Here is a 10,978-nt window from a genome sequence, read left to right on the forward strand (position 1 = left end):
CTGCTTCCTAGTCTTTCCAGAGAAATAAGCTCAAATCCTGGAGACAATGGAGAGGAGATGGATTTTCAGTGTAGGAGGAAAGGATGGGGCTAAGACAGAGGGTTGAGCACTGTCCTTTAAAAGAAACCAGAGGAAGTTATTTTCCTTGTACAATGGAGATGCCAGGTTAGTCATTTTGTTCTTATGTTCGCTCATTTATTTTTTTCTTAGGCTGAAGGCCATGGATGTATGGAACCATACCTCCCTGTCAGATTTCATCCTTTTGGGTCTGTTCGGCTACTCACCATATGACTTCTTCCTTTTTTCCCTTGTCCTCCTGGCCTCTGCTGCTTCTCTGACTGGCAACATCCTCTTCCTCCTGCTCATACAAGCTGACAGGCGCCTGCACACTCCCATGTACTTTTTTCTTAGTCAGGTCTCCATCATGGATCTGACCATGATGGGCACAGTGGTGCCCAAGATGGCAGCCAACTTCCTCTCGGGAAGTAAGTTCATCTCTCGGGGTGGCTGTGCCACTCAGGTCTTCCTAGTGGTCATGGTAGGAAGTGCTGAGTGCTTCCTCCTGGCAGTCATGGCCTATGACAGGTATGTGGCTGTGTGTCTCCCTCTGCGGTACCCTGTGCTCATGAACTGGAAGGCCTGCTGCATGATGGCCCTTGCATCCTGGATGGTTGGAGTGACTGACAGTGTAATTTATGTGGGCATGGTCTTCAGCTTCCCCTACTGTGGCTCTCTCCAGGTGGACCACTTCTTCTGTGAGGTCCCCACCCTGTTGCAGCTCTCCTGTGCAGACACCTCGCTTTTTCAGGACCTCATCTATGCTTGCTGTGTAGTCATGATGCTGCTGCCCCTAGGGGTCATTGTGGCTTCCTATGCCCGGATCCTCATGGCTGTAATTAACATGCCCTCCACTGAGGGGAAACAGAAGGCGCTGACTACTTGCTCCTCACACCTGACTGTGGTGGGTCTTTACTATGGGGGTGGCCTATTTAACTACATGCAGAAAGCTTCCTCTAGGACGCCAGCAGAAGACAGAGCCATCTCCACCTTCTACACCATCATTGCTCCAATGCTCAACCCACTCATTTACAGCCTGAGGAACAGGGAGGTAATGAGGGCCTTTAAGAAGGTCCTGGGGACATGGAGAGTGTAGCCATGCCCACCCTTCTGAGGCTTCCTCTCTTGTTCTGTTCCTTCTTCTGGAAGGTCAGATTCTCTTGTGGTACATCCTCCTCTGTACCCCTCAGCCCCTTCAGGCTGGTTGGGGTGAGGCTACGAGCTAAGTAGCCTCACCTGAAAGCATTTGGATGGAAGATGTCAAGGAAACATGGTAGTTTTCAGTTTCACAATGAGTCTTTCCTCCATGAACACTCCTATTTCCATGCAGTGAAGGCTCATAAATACATTTTGGCCTTTTCCCCAGAATTGCCAGGGACAGTCTTTCTTCTGATCTGCATGCTAAAAGTGAGCGAAGAGTGAGAACCGATTTAGAACTCACTGTCCACTGAAATGTGGCACATAGGTCAGAGGTAGAGTCTGACAGGTAGGAGCTGAGCAACCTGGACAATGTTATTTCTTTCTCTGGGTTTCACTTTATCATCTGTACTATCACAGCTACTAGTAAAGTCCAGTGTTTTCTGGCACTAACTACTAGTTACTTATTATAATACAAACTCCATTTCAGTCTATCTTATGTTAGTAAGCAATGTAAAGAGTCTTGTGCCTCCTTGAAATTGTACATTAAATATGCCAAAGTATCAAATCTCAAAAACAGCCAGAACATTTTTATAGTCTGTCTATCAGTATAACAGTGCAGACGAAACAGAAGACACAAAGGTTCTTTGCAGTCAGGTTATTTGGGGATCTACTGGTCAAAGTATTATGGCTCTAGCAACAGTCCTTCTAATGATTATTCAGGGTTGATTTCCTTTAGGATCCACCGGTTGGATATCTTTGCTGTCCAAGGGACTCTCAAGAGTCTTCTCCAGCACCACAATTCAACTGCACGAACTTTTCAGCACTCAACTTTCTCTATGATCCAACTCTCACATTCTTATATGACTACTGGAAAAACCATAGCTTTGACTATGGTTAAAGACCTTTATTGGCAAAGTAATGTCTCTACATTTTAGTATGCTATCTAGTTTTGTCATAGCTTTTCTTCCAAGGAGTAAGTGTCTTTTAATTTCATGGCTGAGTCACCTTCTGCAATGACTTTGGAGCCCAAGAAAATAAAATTTGTCACTGCTTCCACTTTTTTCCCTCCTATTTGCCATGAAGTGATGAGACCAGATGCCATGATCTTAGTTTTTTGAATGTTGAGTTTTAAGCCAACTTTTTCACTCTTCTCTTTCACCCTCATCAAGACACTCTTTAGTTCCTCTTCACTTTCAGCCATTAAAGTGGTATCATGTGCATATCTGAGGTTGTTGATATTTCTCCTGGCAATCTTGACTCCAGCTTGTGCTTTATCCAGCCCAGCATTTCGCATGATGTACTCTGCAAAGAGGTTAAATAAGCAGGATGACAATATACTGTGTTGTACTCCTTTCCCAATTTGGAACCAGTCATTTGTTCCATGTAATGTTATAACTGATGCTTCTTAAGCCACATATGGGTTTCTCAGGAGACAGGTCAGGTGGTCTGGTATTCCCTTCTCTTTAAGAATTTTCCACAGTTTGTTGTGATCCACATAGTCAAATGCTTTAGTGTAGTCAATGAAGCAGAAGTTGATGTTTTCCTGGAACTCCCTTGCTTTCTTCATGATCCAATGAATGTTGGCAATTTGATCTCTGGCTGCTCTGCCTCTTTGAAACTCAGCTTATACATCTGGAAGTTCTCCATTCAGGCATTGCTGAAGCCTAGGATTTTGAGCATAACCTTGCTAGCATGTGAAATGAACTCAATTGTTCAGTAGTTTGAACATTCTTTGTCATTGCCCTTCTTTGGGATTGGAATGAAAACAGATCTTTCCAGTTCTGTGGCCATTGTTGTTTTTCCAAATTTGCTGACATATCAAATGAAGCACTTTAACAGCATCATGTTTCAGGATTTTAAAAACATCAGCTGGGATTCCATCACCTCCACTAGCTTTGTTCAAAGTAATTCTTCCTAAGGCCTACTTGACTTCACACTCCGGGATGTCTGGCTTTAGGTGAGTGACCACACCATCATGGTTTTCCAGGTCATTAAGACCTTTTTTGTATAGTTCTTCTGGGTATTCTTGCTGTCTCTTCTTAATGTCTTCTGCTTCTATTAGGTCCCTGCCATTTCTGTCCTTTATCATGCCCATCCTTGCATGGAATATTCCCTTGATATCTCCAGTTTTCCTGAAGAGATCTCTAGTCTTTCCCATCCTATTGTTTTCCTCTATTTCTTTGCATTGTTCATTTAAGAAGGCCTTCTTATCTCTCCTTGCTATTCTCTGGAACTCTGTATTCAGTTGGATATATCTTTCCCTTTCTCCCTTGTCTTGTACTTCTCTTCTTTCCTCAGCTATTTGTAAGGCCTCCTCAGACAACCATTTTACCTTTTTGCATTTCTTTTTCTTGGAGATAGTTTTGGTCACCACCTACTGTATAATGTTATGAATCTCTGCCCATAGTTCTTCAGGCACTCTGTCTGCCAGATCTAATCTCTTGAACCTATTCATCACCTCTACTGTATAATCATAAGAGATCTGATTCAGGTCACATCTGAATGGCCTAGTGGTTTTCCCTACTTTCTTCAATTTAAGTCTGAATTTGGCAATAAGGAGCTCATGATCTAAGCCACAGTCAGCTCTAGGTTTTGTTTTTACTGACTGTACAGAATTTCTCCATCTCTGGCTGTAAAGAATATAATCAATCTGATTTTGATATTGACCATTTGCTGATGTCCACGTGTAGAGCTGTCTCTTGAGTTGTTGAAAAAGAGTGTTTACTATAACCAGCATGTTCTTTAGACAGAACTCTTTTAGTCTTTGCCCTGCTTCATTCTGTACTCCAATGCCAAACTTGCCTGTTATTCCAGATATCTCTTGACTTTCTACTTTTGCCTTTCAATATCCTGTGATGAAAAGGACATCTTTTTCTTCATAGAACCAGTCAACTTCAGCTTCTTTGGCATCAGTGGTTGGGGAATAGTTCTATTACTGTGATGTTGAATGGTTTGCCTTGGAAACAAACCAAGATCATTCTGTTGTTTTTCAGGCTGCACCCAAGAACTGCATTTTAGACTTCATTGTCTGTGAGGGCTACTCCATTTCTTCTAAGGGATTCTTGTCCACAGTAGTAGATTTAACAGTCATCTGAATTAAATTCTCCCATTCCTGTCCTGTTTAATTCACTGATTCCTATAAGATGTCAATGTTCAATCTTGCCATCTGCTATTTCACCACATCCAGTTTACCTTGATTCATGGACCTAATAGTCCAGTTTCCTATGTAATATTGTTCTTGACTGCATCAGACTTTACTTTCACCACCAGACACATCCACAACTGAGGCTCTTTTCTGCTTTGGCCCAGCTACTTCATTCTCTCTGGAGCTATTAGTAACTGCCCTCTGCTCTTCCCCAGTAGCATAGTGGACACCTTCTGACCTGGGGGCTCATCTTCCAGTATCATATATTTTTGCCTTTTCATACTGTCTACGGGGTTATCCAGCCAAGAATGTTGGAGTAGTTTGGCATTCCCTCCTCCAGTGGACCATGATTTGCCAGAGAACTGTTTACTGTGATCCATCCATTTTGGGTGGCCTTACATGTCATGACTCATAGCTTCATTGAGTTATACAGGCTGTGACCCCTGTCTGGGGCTAAAATGCAGTGTACCTGACAAACCAGTTGGTTCCCTGGGGGCTGCCTGGCATCCTAAAGCAGGTAAACACATCTCCATCTACCAGAGCCAGGCATAGGGCAGGCTGGGCAATTCTCCAGCAGGAGGTGCCCTCTGACTCAGTCTGGAAGGCAGAGATGGGGGTGGAGACCCAGGTTGGGGTCCCTGCCTCCTCCTCCCTGGGGCCCTGAGCTCTGTCCATGTGTGAGTGCCTGGGGGCTTCCACCTCTTACACCTCTGTTGACCTCTACTGGAACTGAGACTGCAGCTTCACTGAAGGGTGATACTCTTTTAGACAGTCTTAAGTGTTTATTTATGAGTGATTATGTGGAGATTAAACTATCAGGCAGTTTCCAGGTACCAGGGATCAGGGGGAAACTTCTTAATATTTGTTGTCTGGTTTCACCTCAGTCTTAACTGTAGAAAACTGACAATACAGTACAGTGGTAAGCATTTGGTTTCTACATGTCCCTCATCTTATTTCCTTCATGTTTTCCAAGTAGAATCCTGGATCCCATTATCCCTTTGATTTTTAAAAAAGTATTTATTTATTTATTTTGTATTATTATTATTTATTTATTTATTTTGCAGTTGAATGTGGTATCCATATGTGTGGGTTTGGAAGCATTTTTCCTATATTGACTAAAAAGATGCACAATGTGAGAGTAGTAAGTTAAATTTTATTTGAGCCAAAATGAGGACTTCAGCCTGGAAGACAGCACCTCAGATAGCTCTGAGAGACTGCTCCAAACAGGTAGTAGGGGAAGGTCAAAAAAAAAACAAAAGATTTTGGTGAAGAGCGAGTACAATGCAATGAAGCACTCATTTTGCAAAAGGTTTTCTGCTAGTCAGGAGGAGCTGATGTCACCATGAAGGGATTTAGTGCTTTTCTAGATATGAGCAGATGCAAGGATTGAGATCTTGAAGTCAGTTCCTGAAAATGTATATCTAAAGACCTGTTTCACCACATTCCTTGGAGCAGAGTGCCTCATTCACCATCCTGAACTGCCTTGAGGGCATGTCGAAGGTCAACAGCTGCAACAGCACAAGATTCAATCTCTCTAGAGGCAGATGGCAAACTCTTGACAAGTACCAATTTGTAGTTGACACCTGCTTGGTATTTATTCCCTTAACTTCCTTGATCTCTGCCTGTTTTGATTGTTGTTGTTCAGTTGCTAAGTCATTTCTGACACTTTGTGACCCCATGGACTATAGCACAACAGGCTGCTCTGTCCCTCACTATCTCCTGGAGTTTGGTCAAATTCATGTCCATGGAGTTGATGTTGCTATCTAACCATCTCCTCCTCTGCCACCCCATTCACCTTTTGTCTTCAGTCTTTTCCAGCATCAGGGTCTTTTCCATTTTGTCGGCTCTTTGAATCAGGTGACCAAAGTACTAGAGCTTCAGCAACAGTCCTTCAAATGACTATTCAGGGTTGATTTCCTCTAGGATTGACTGGTCTGATCTCCTTGCAATCCAAATGACTCTCAAGAGTCTTCTCCAACACTGCAGTTTGAAATCATGAGTTCATTGGTGTTCAGTCTTTTTTATGGTCCAACTCTCACATCCATACATGATTACTGGAAAAACCATTGCTTTGATTATACAGAGCTTTTAATTTGGGGAAATTCTTGGCCTTAATTGCTTCAATTGTTTCTTGTCTTTGTATTTCCATTATGAGTATGTTGCAACTTCTTTCGTTATCTCACATTTCTTAGATAGTCTGTTTCTTTTTTAATCTGTCTTTTTTGTTTACTTTTCCATTGTTTCTATTGTTTTTGCAGGGAGGAGCCAACTTTGACTCCATGTTGGATCTGTTTCTTTGGCTTTGAAAGTGAAACTGAAGTCGCTCAGTCGTGTCCGACTCTGCGACCCCATGGACTGTATCCTACCAGGCTGCTCTGTCCATGGGATTTTCCAGGCAATAGTACTGGAGTGGATTGCCATTTCCTTCTCCAGGGGATCTTCCCAAACCAGGGATTGAACCCTGGTCTCCCACATTGTAGGCAGACACTTTACTGTCTGAGCCACCAGGGAAGTCCCTTCTTTGGCTTTAGTCTTTGTTTTTCATTGCTTTTTGTTATTATAATCATACATAATAGCCTGCCTCAGGGAACCCTGCCCTTCTACCTGACTGTTCAACTAAAGTGCCTTTGTTAGAATCTGACCAAGCCCACCTGTGAAAGGCGGCAGAATAGAAGAAATTAATATATCCCATCCTAGTGGCTCAGATGGTAAAGCGTCTGCCTACAATGCAGGAGACCCCCGTTCAATCGGGAAGATTCCCCTGGAGAAGGAAATGGCAACCCATTCCAGTATTCTTGCCTGGAAAATCCCATGGATGGAAGAGCCTGGTAGGATACAGACCATGGGGTCACAAACAGTTGGACATGACTGAGCGACTTTCTTCTATTTAGCAAGGTAAATGGCCTTTTTCTTTACTTCTCATCTCCTCTCTCTCTGTTCTGTGAAAGAAACTGGAATCCAGACCCCTATAAGATAGCTATTTTGAGACATTAGTTTGCCACCTTGGTGATCCAGCTTTCCAAATAAAGTCATATTCCTTGCCTCAACTCCTCGCCTCTGATCTATTGACTTGTGTGGCAAGCAGAGTGAGCCTGGACACAGTAACATTGTCATATCCTGAAGAGCACAGATTCTTTCCTCAGCTGTATGTAGTCTAGTAATGAGACCATCAAAGTCAGGGGTCCCCAACCCTCGGGTCATGTACCAGTACCGGTCCATAGCCTGTTAGGAACTGGGTTGCACAGTAGGAGGTAAGCAGCGGGTAAGCAAGTAAAGCTTCGTCCATATTTGCAGCTCTTCCTATCTCTCCCACTATCACCTGAGCTCTGCCTCCTGTCAGATCAGTGGCAGTATAGATTCTCATAGTGTTGTAGCCATGCATTCCAGGAAACAAACTCACTCAGAAGGACAATGCAGATAGTGGAGTGCAGTTTATTACACCAGTGGGCCCAAGACAGAGTCTCCTCTTAGCCAAGGACCCCGACCAGTTTTTGTGACAACCTTATATACCCCAAGTGTACTTGCTCAAACCCACCTCCCCAGATTCCTTGAAACTAGTCTGGACAAGGTAAAAGAGAGATACGATCAAAGTTAACCCATGATTCATGCGTCATAAGCCTAGATAGTTAAACAGTGGACATTTATCAATAGGCCTGTGGTCATATCCTGATAAACATAATGGAATTTATGACTTTGTTCTGTTACAGAGATAATTAGCATATTCTTTTAGATGGAGAGTCCAAGTACTCAAGTCCTGAGGCTCCGGGGGCTCTGGTTTTCCATTGGTATGCCATTTCTATAGGTACCGAGCACAAAATTCAGAGTCCATTGGGAAGGTGACCATGCATGGAGCCTGATGTTCACAGTATGGCCTAAGATGGAGTCCAGCTCTGTTTCCTCCTTCAATAAGAGTGTGATCACACTATGAACTGTGCATGCAAGGAATCTAGATGTGTGCTTTCAAACCATCCCTCTCCCATTGTGCATGGGAAAACTGTCCTCCATGTCACCATCCCTAGAACCAAAAAGTTGGGGACTGCTATCAAAGGCATTCTTCCTTTCTGGTAGCATTTTTGAACTCTGGTATTTGTTTTTAATTCTTAGAATTTCCATCTCTCTGCTCACACATTACTCATCTGTTTGCCCTCACATGTTGTCTACCTTTTCATTAGAGCCTTTAGCATACTTTATATATTTATTTAGTTACTCCAGGTCTTAGTTGTGGCTTGTAGGATATAGTTCCCTGATCAGGGATCCAACCTGGGCTCCCTGCATTGCCAGTGAGAGTCTTAATCACTAGACCACCAGGGAAGTCATAGCATCTTAATCATAGTTGCTTCAAATTGCTCTGAAAATTCCAATGTCCCTGCCATATCTGAGTCTGGTTCTGGTCCTTGCTGTCTGTCTTCAAACTGTCTATTTTACATTTTGGTACATCTTGAAAATTTTTGCTGAAAGTCACACATGATATACTGGGTAAAAGGAACTGCTGGTAAAGAGTTGGGGAGGAGAAGCATTTTATAATCCTATGATTAAGTCCTAGTATTTTAGAGAGCCTGTGCCCCTGGGCTATGTACTTTACCAGTGCTTCTCAGTGCTTTTCCCACAATTATATGAAGCTGGATGGCTAGGGGGATGGGATTGGGTAGTTACCTTCTCCTAGGTTGGAGAGGCGGTGGTAAAATTTTTCTCTGGGTGAGAGAGTAAATTCCTAGGTAGCCTGATAAGAAGTCTGGGGTCCCCGAGGAGGAGAGAGGGGTCTGGGGCTCTTGAAGAAGAGATAAGGGTCTGGAGTTCTCAAGGAGGAGAAAAGGACAAACTTTTTTCTTTAAGCCCAGAGCTGATGATTGTATAACAAAACATCTCATCTTGCTCAAGGATATATTTTTTCTTAAACTTTGTATATAACAACAATGTATCCTGCTTGAGGACATGTTTCTCCTTCTTGAGAACCTTCAGACTAATCCTGTCATCTTAAAATGTATATTATGGGAGTGGGTCTGGTAAGATCTGTTGTTAGTTCTAATCCTGTCATCTTAAAATGTAAATTGCAGAGTGGGTCTAGTATGATCTTTACAACTTTGAGACATTCTTTCAATTTATTGTAATAGCCAATTTAAAAAGTATATAGCTCCCTTGCTAAGACTAGTGAGTGGTATACTCTCTATCCCCCTTTTGATGTCTATGTCAGAAGCTTTCTCTGTCCCTTCTTACTTTAATAAAACTCTGCTATACAAAAGCTCTTGAGTGGTCAAGCCTGATTCCTGGTCCAGAAGCTAAATCTTCTTCTTTGTAAATCTTGAATCCGACATCATTAATCATAAGCTATCACAGAGCAGCCTGGTGAACAACAGACTGCTATAGTGTATTTCAATCTAACTACTTTTTCTTGGATTTTCAATGTGAGAATCTGGTAGAGCTCCTAAAGATAAAACTCACAAAAGTGTGGGGACCACTGATGACTACAGCCCCTGGAGTTTTTAACTTCCAGATTTGATGACACTGAGCCCCCAGCAATTTGTCCATTACAGCTCAAGATTTCCTGCCCTAGCACTAGTGTCTAAGAAGGTTTCTATTTGTGAGGAGGTTTTTGATTTAAGTCGTGATTCTCTGAATCTGCCTGTCTCTCCAGTTGTGGGCGGAGGAGGGGCAGTAGTTTGCCCTGGGACTTTGAAGCCGAGTAGGGGCCTATGGGGCTCCCAGAAATGGAAGCCTTTCTGTCTTCCATTTCTTGTAGGCAAGACTCCAGCCATTATAACCTTCCCTGAGTTCCAAATAAGGGATTCAAACTGTTGCTAATAAGGGAGGAGCAGTCAAGAAATCTAGTCCCTTAAATCTATTTCCCACTTCCACTGTATAATCATAAGGGATTTGATTTAGGTCATACCTGAATGGTTTAGTGGTTTACCCCACTTTCTTTAATTTAAGTCTGAATTTGGCAAAAAGGAGCTCATGATCTGAGCCACAGTCAGCTCCCAGTCTTGTTTTTGCTGACTGTATAGAGCTTCTCCATCTTTGGCTGCAAAGAATATAATCAATCTGATTTCTAGATCTGATAGACAGAGGGCCTGATGAACTATGGACAGAGGTTCATGACATTGTACAGGAGACAGGGATCAAGATCATCCCCAAGAAAAAGAAATGCAAAAAAGAAAAATGGCTGTCTGAGGAGGGCTTACAAATAGCTGTGAAAAGAAGAGAAGCCAAAAGCAAAGGAGAAAAGGAAAGATATAGCCATTTGAATGCAGAGTTCCAAAGAACAGCAAGGAGAGATAAGAAAGCCTTCCTTGGTGATCAGTGCAAAGAAATAGAGGAAAACAATAGAATGGGAAAGACTAGAGATCTCTTCAAGAAAATTAGAGATACCAAGCGAACATTTCATGCAAGTTTAGTTCAGTTCAGTCACTCAGTCATCCAACTCTTTGTGACCCCATGAATTGCAGCACGCCAGGCCTCCCTGTCCATCACCAACTCCCGGAGTTCACTCAAACTCACCTCCATCAAGTCGGTGATGCCATCCAGCCATCTCATCCTCTGTTGTCCCCTTCTCCTCCTGCCTGCAATCCCTCCCAGCATCAGAGTCTTTTCCAATGAGTCAACTCTTTGCATGATGAGCTCAATAAAGGACAAAAATGG

General features: G+C 42.8%; 1 protein-coding gene across 1 annotated transcript; it reads left to right on the forward strand.

The window, feature by feature from the left end:
* The first annotated feature begins 220 nt into the window (after nucleotides 1-220).
* On the forward strand, nucleotides 221-1,153 carry LOC120864531 (olfactory receptor 2M3-like). Its single transcript, XM_040241595.1, has one exon. It carries the CDS (start codon nucleotides 221-223, stop codon nucleotides 1,151-1,153), a length of 933 nt encoding a protein of 310 aa, XP_040097529.1.
* Nucleotides 1,154-10,978: the final 9,825 nt, after the last annotated feature.

This window comes from Oryx dammah, unplaced genomic scaffold (assembly GCF_014754425.2).
Source record: "Oryx dammah isolate SB20612 unplaced genomic scaffold, SCBI_Odam_1.1 HiC_scaffold_5, whole genome shotgun sequence".
Lineage (NCBI taxonomy): Eukaryota > Metazoa > Chordata > Mammalia > Artiodactyla > Bovidae > Oryx > Oryx dammah.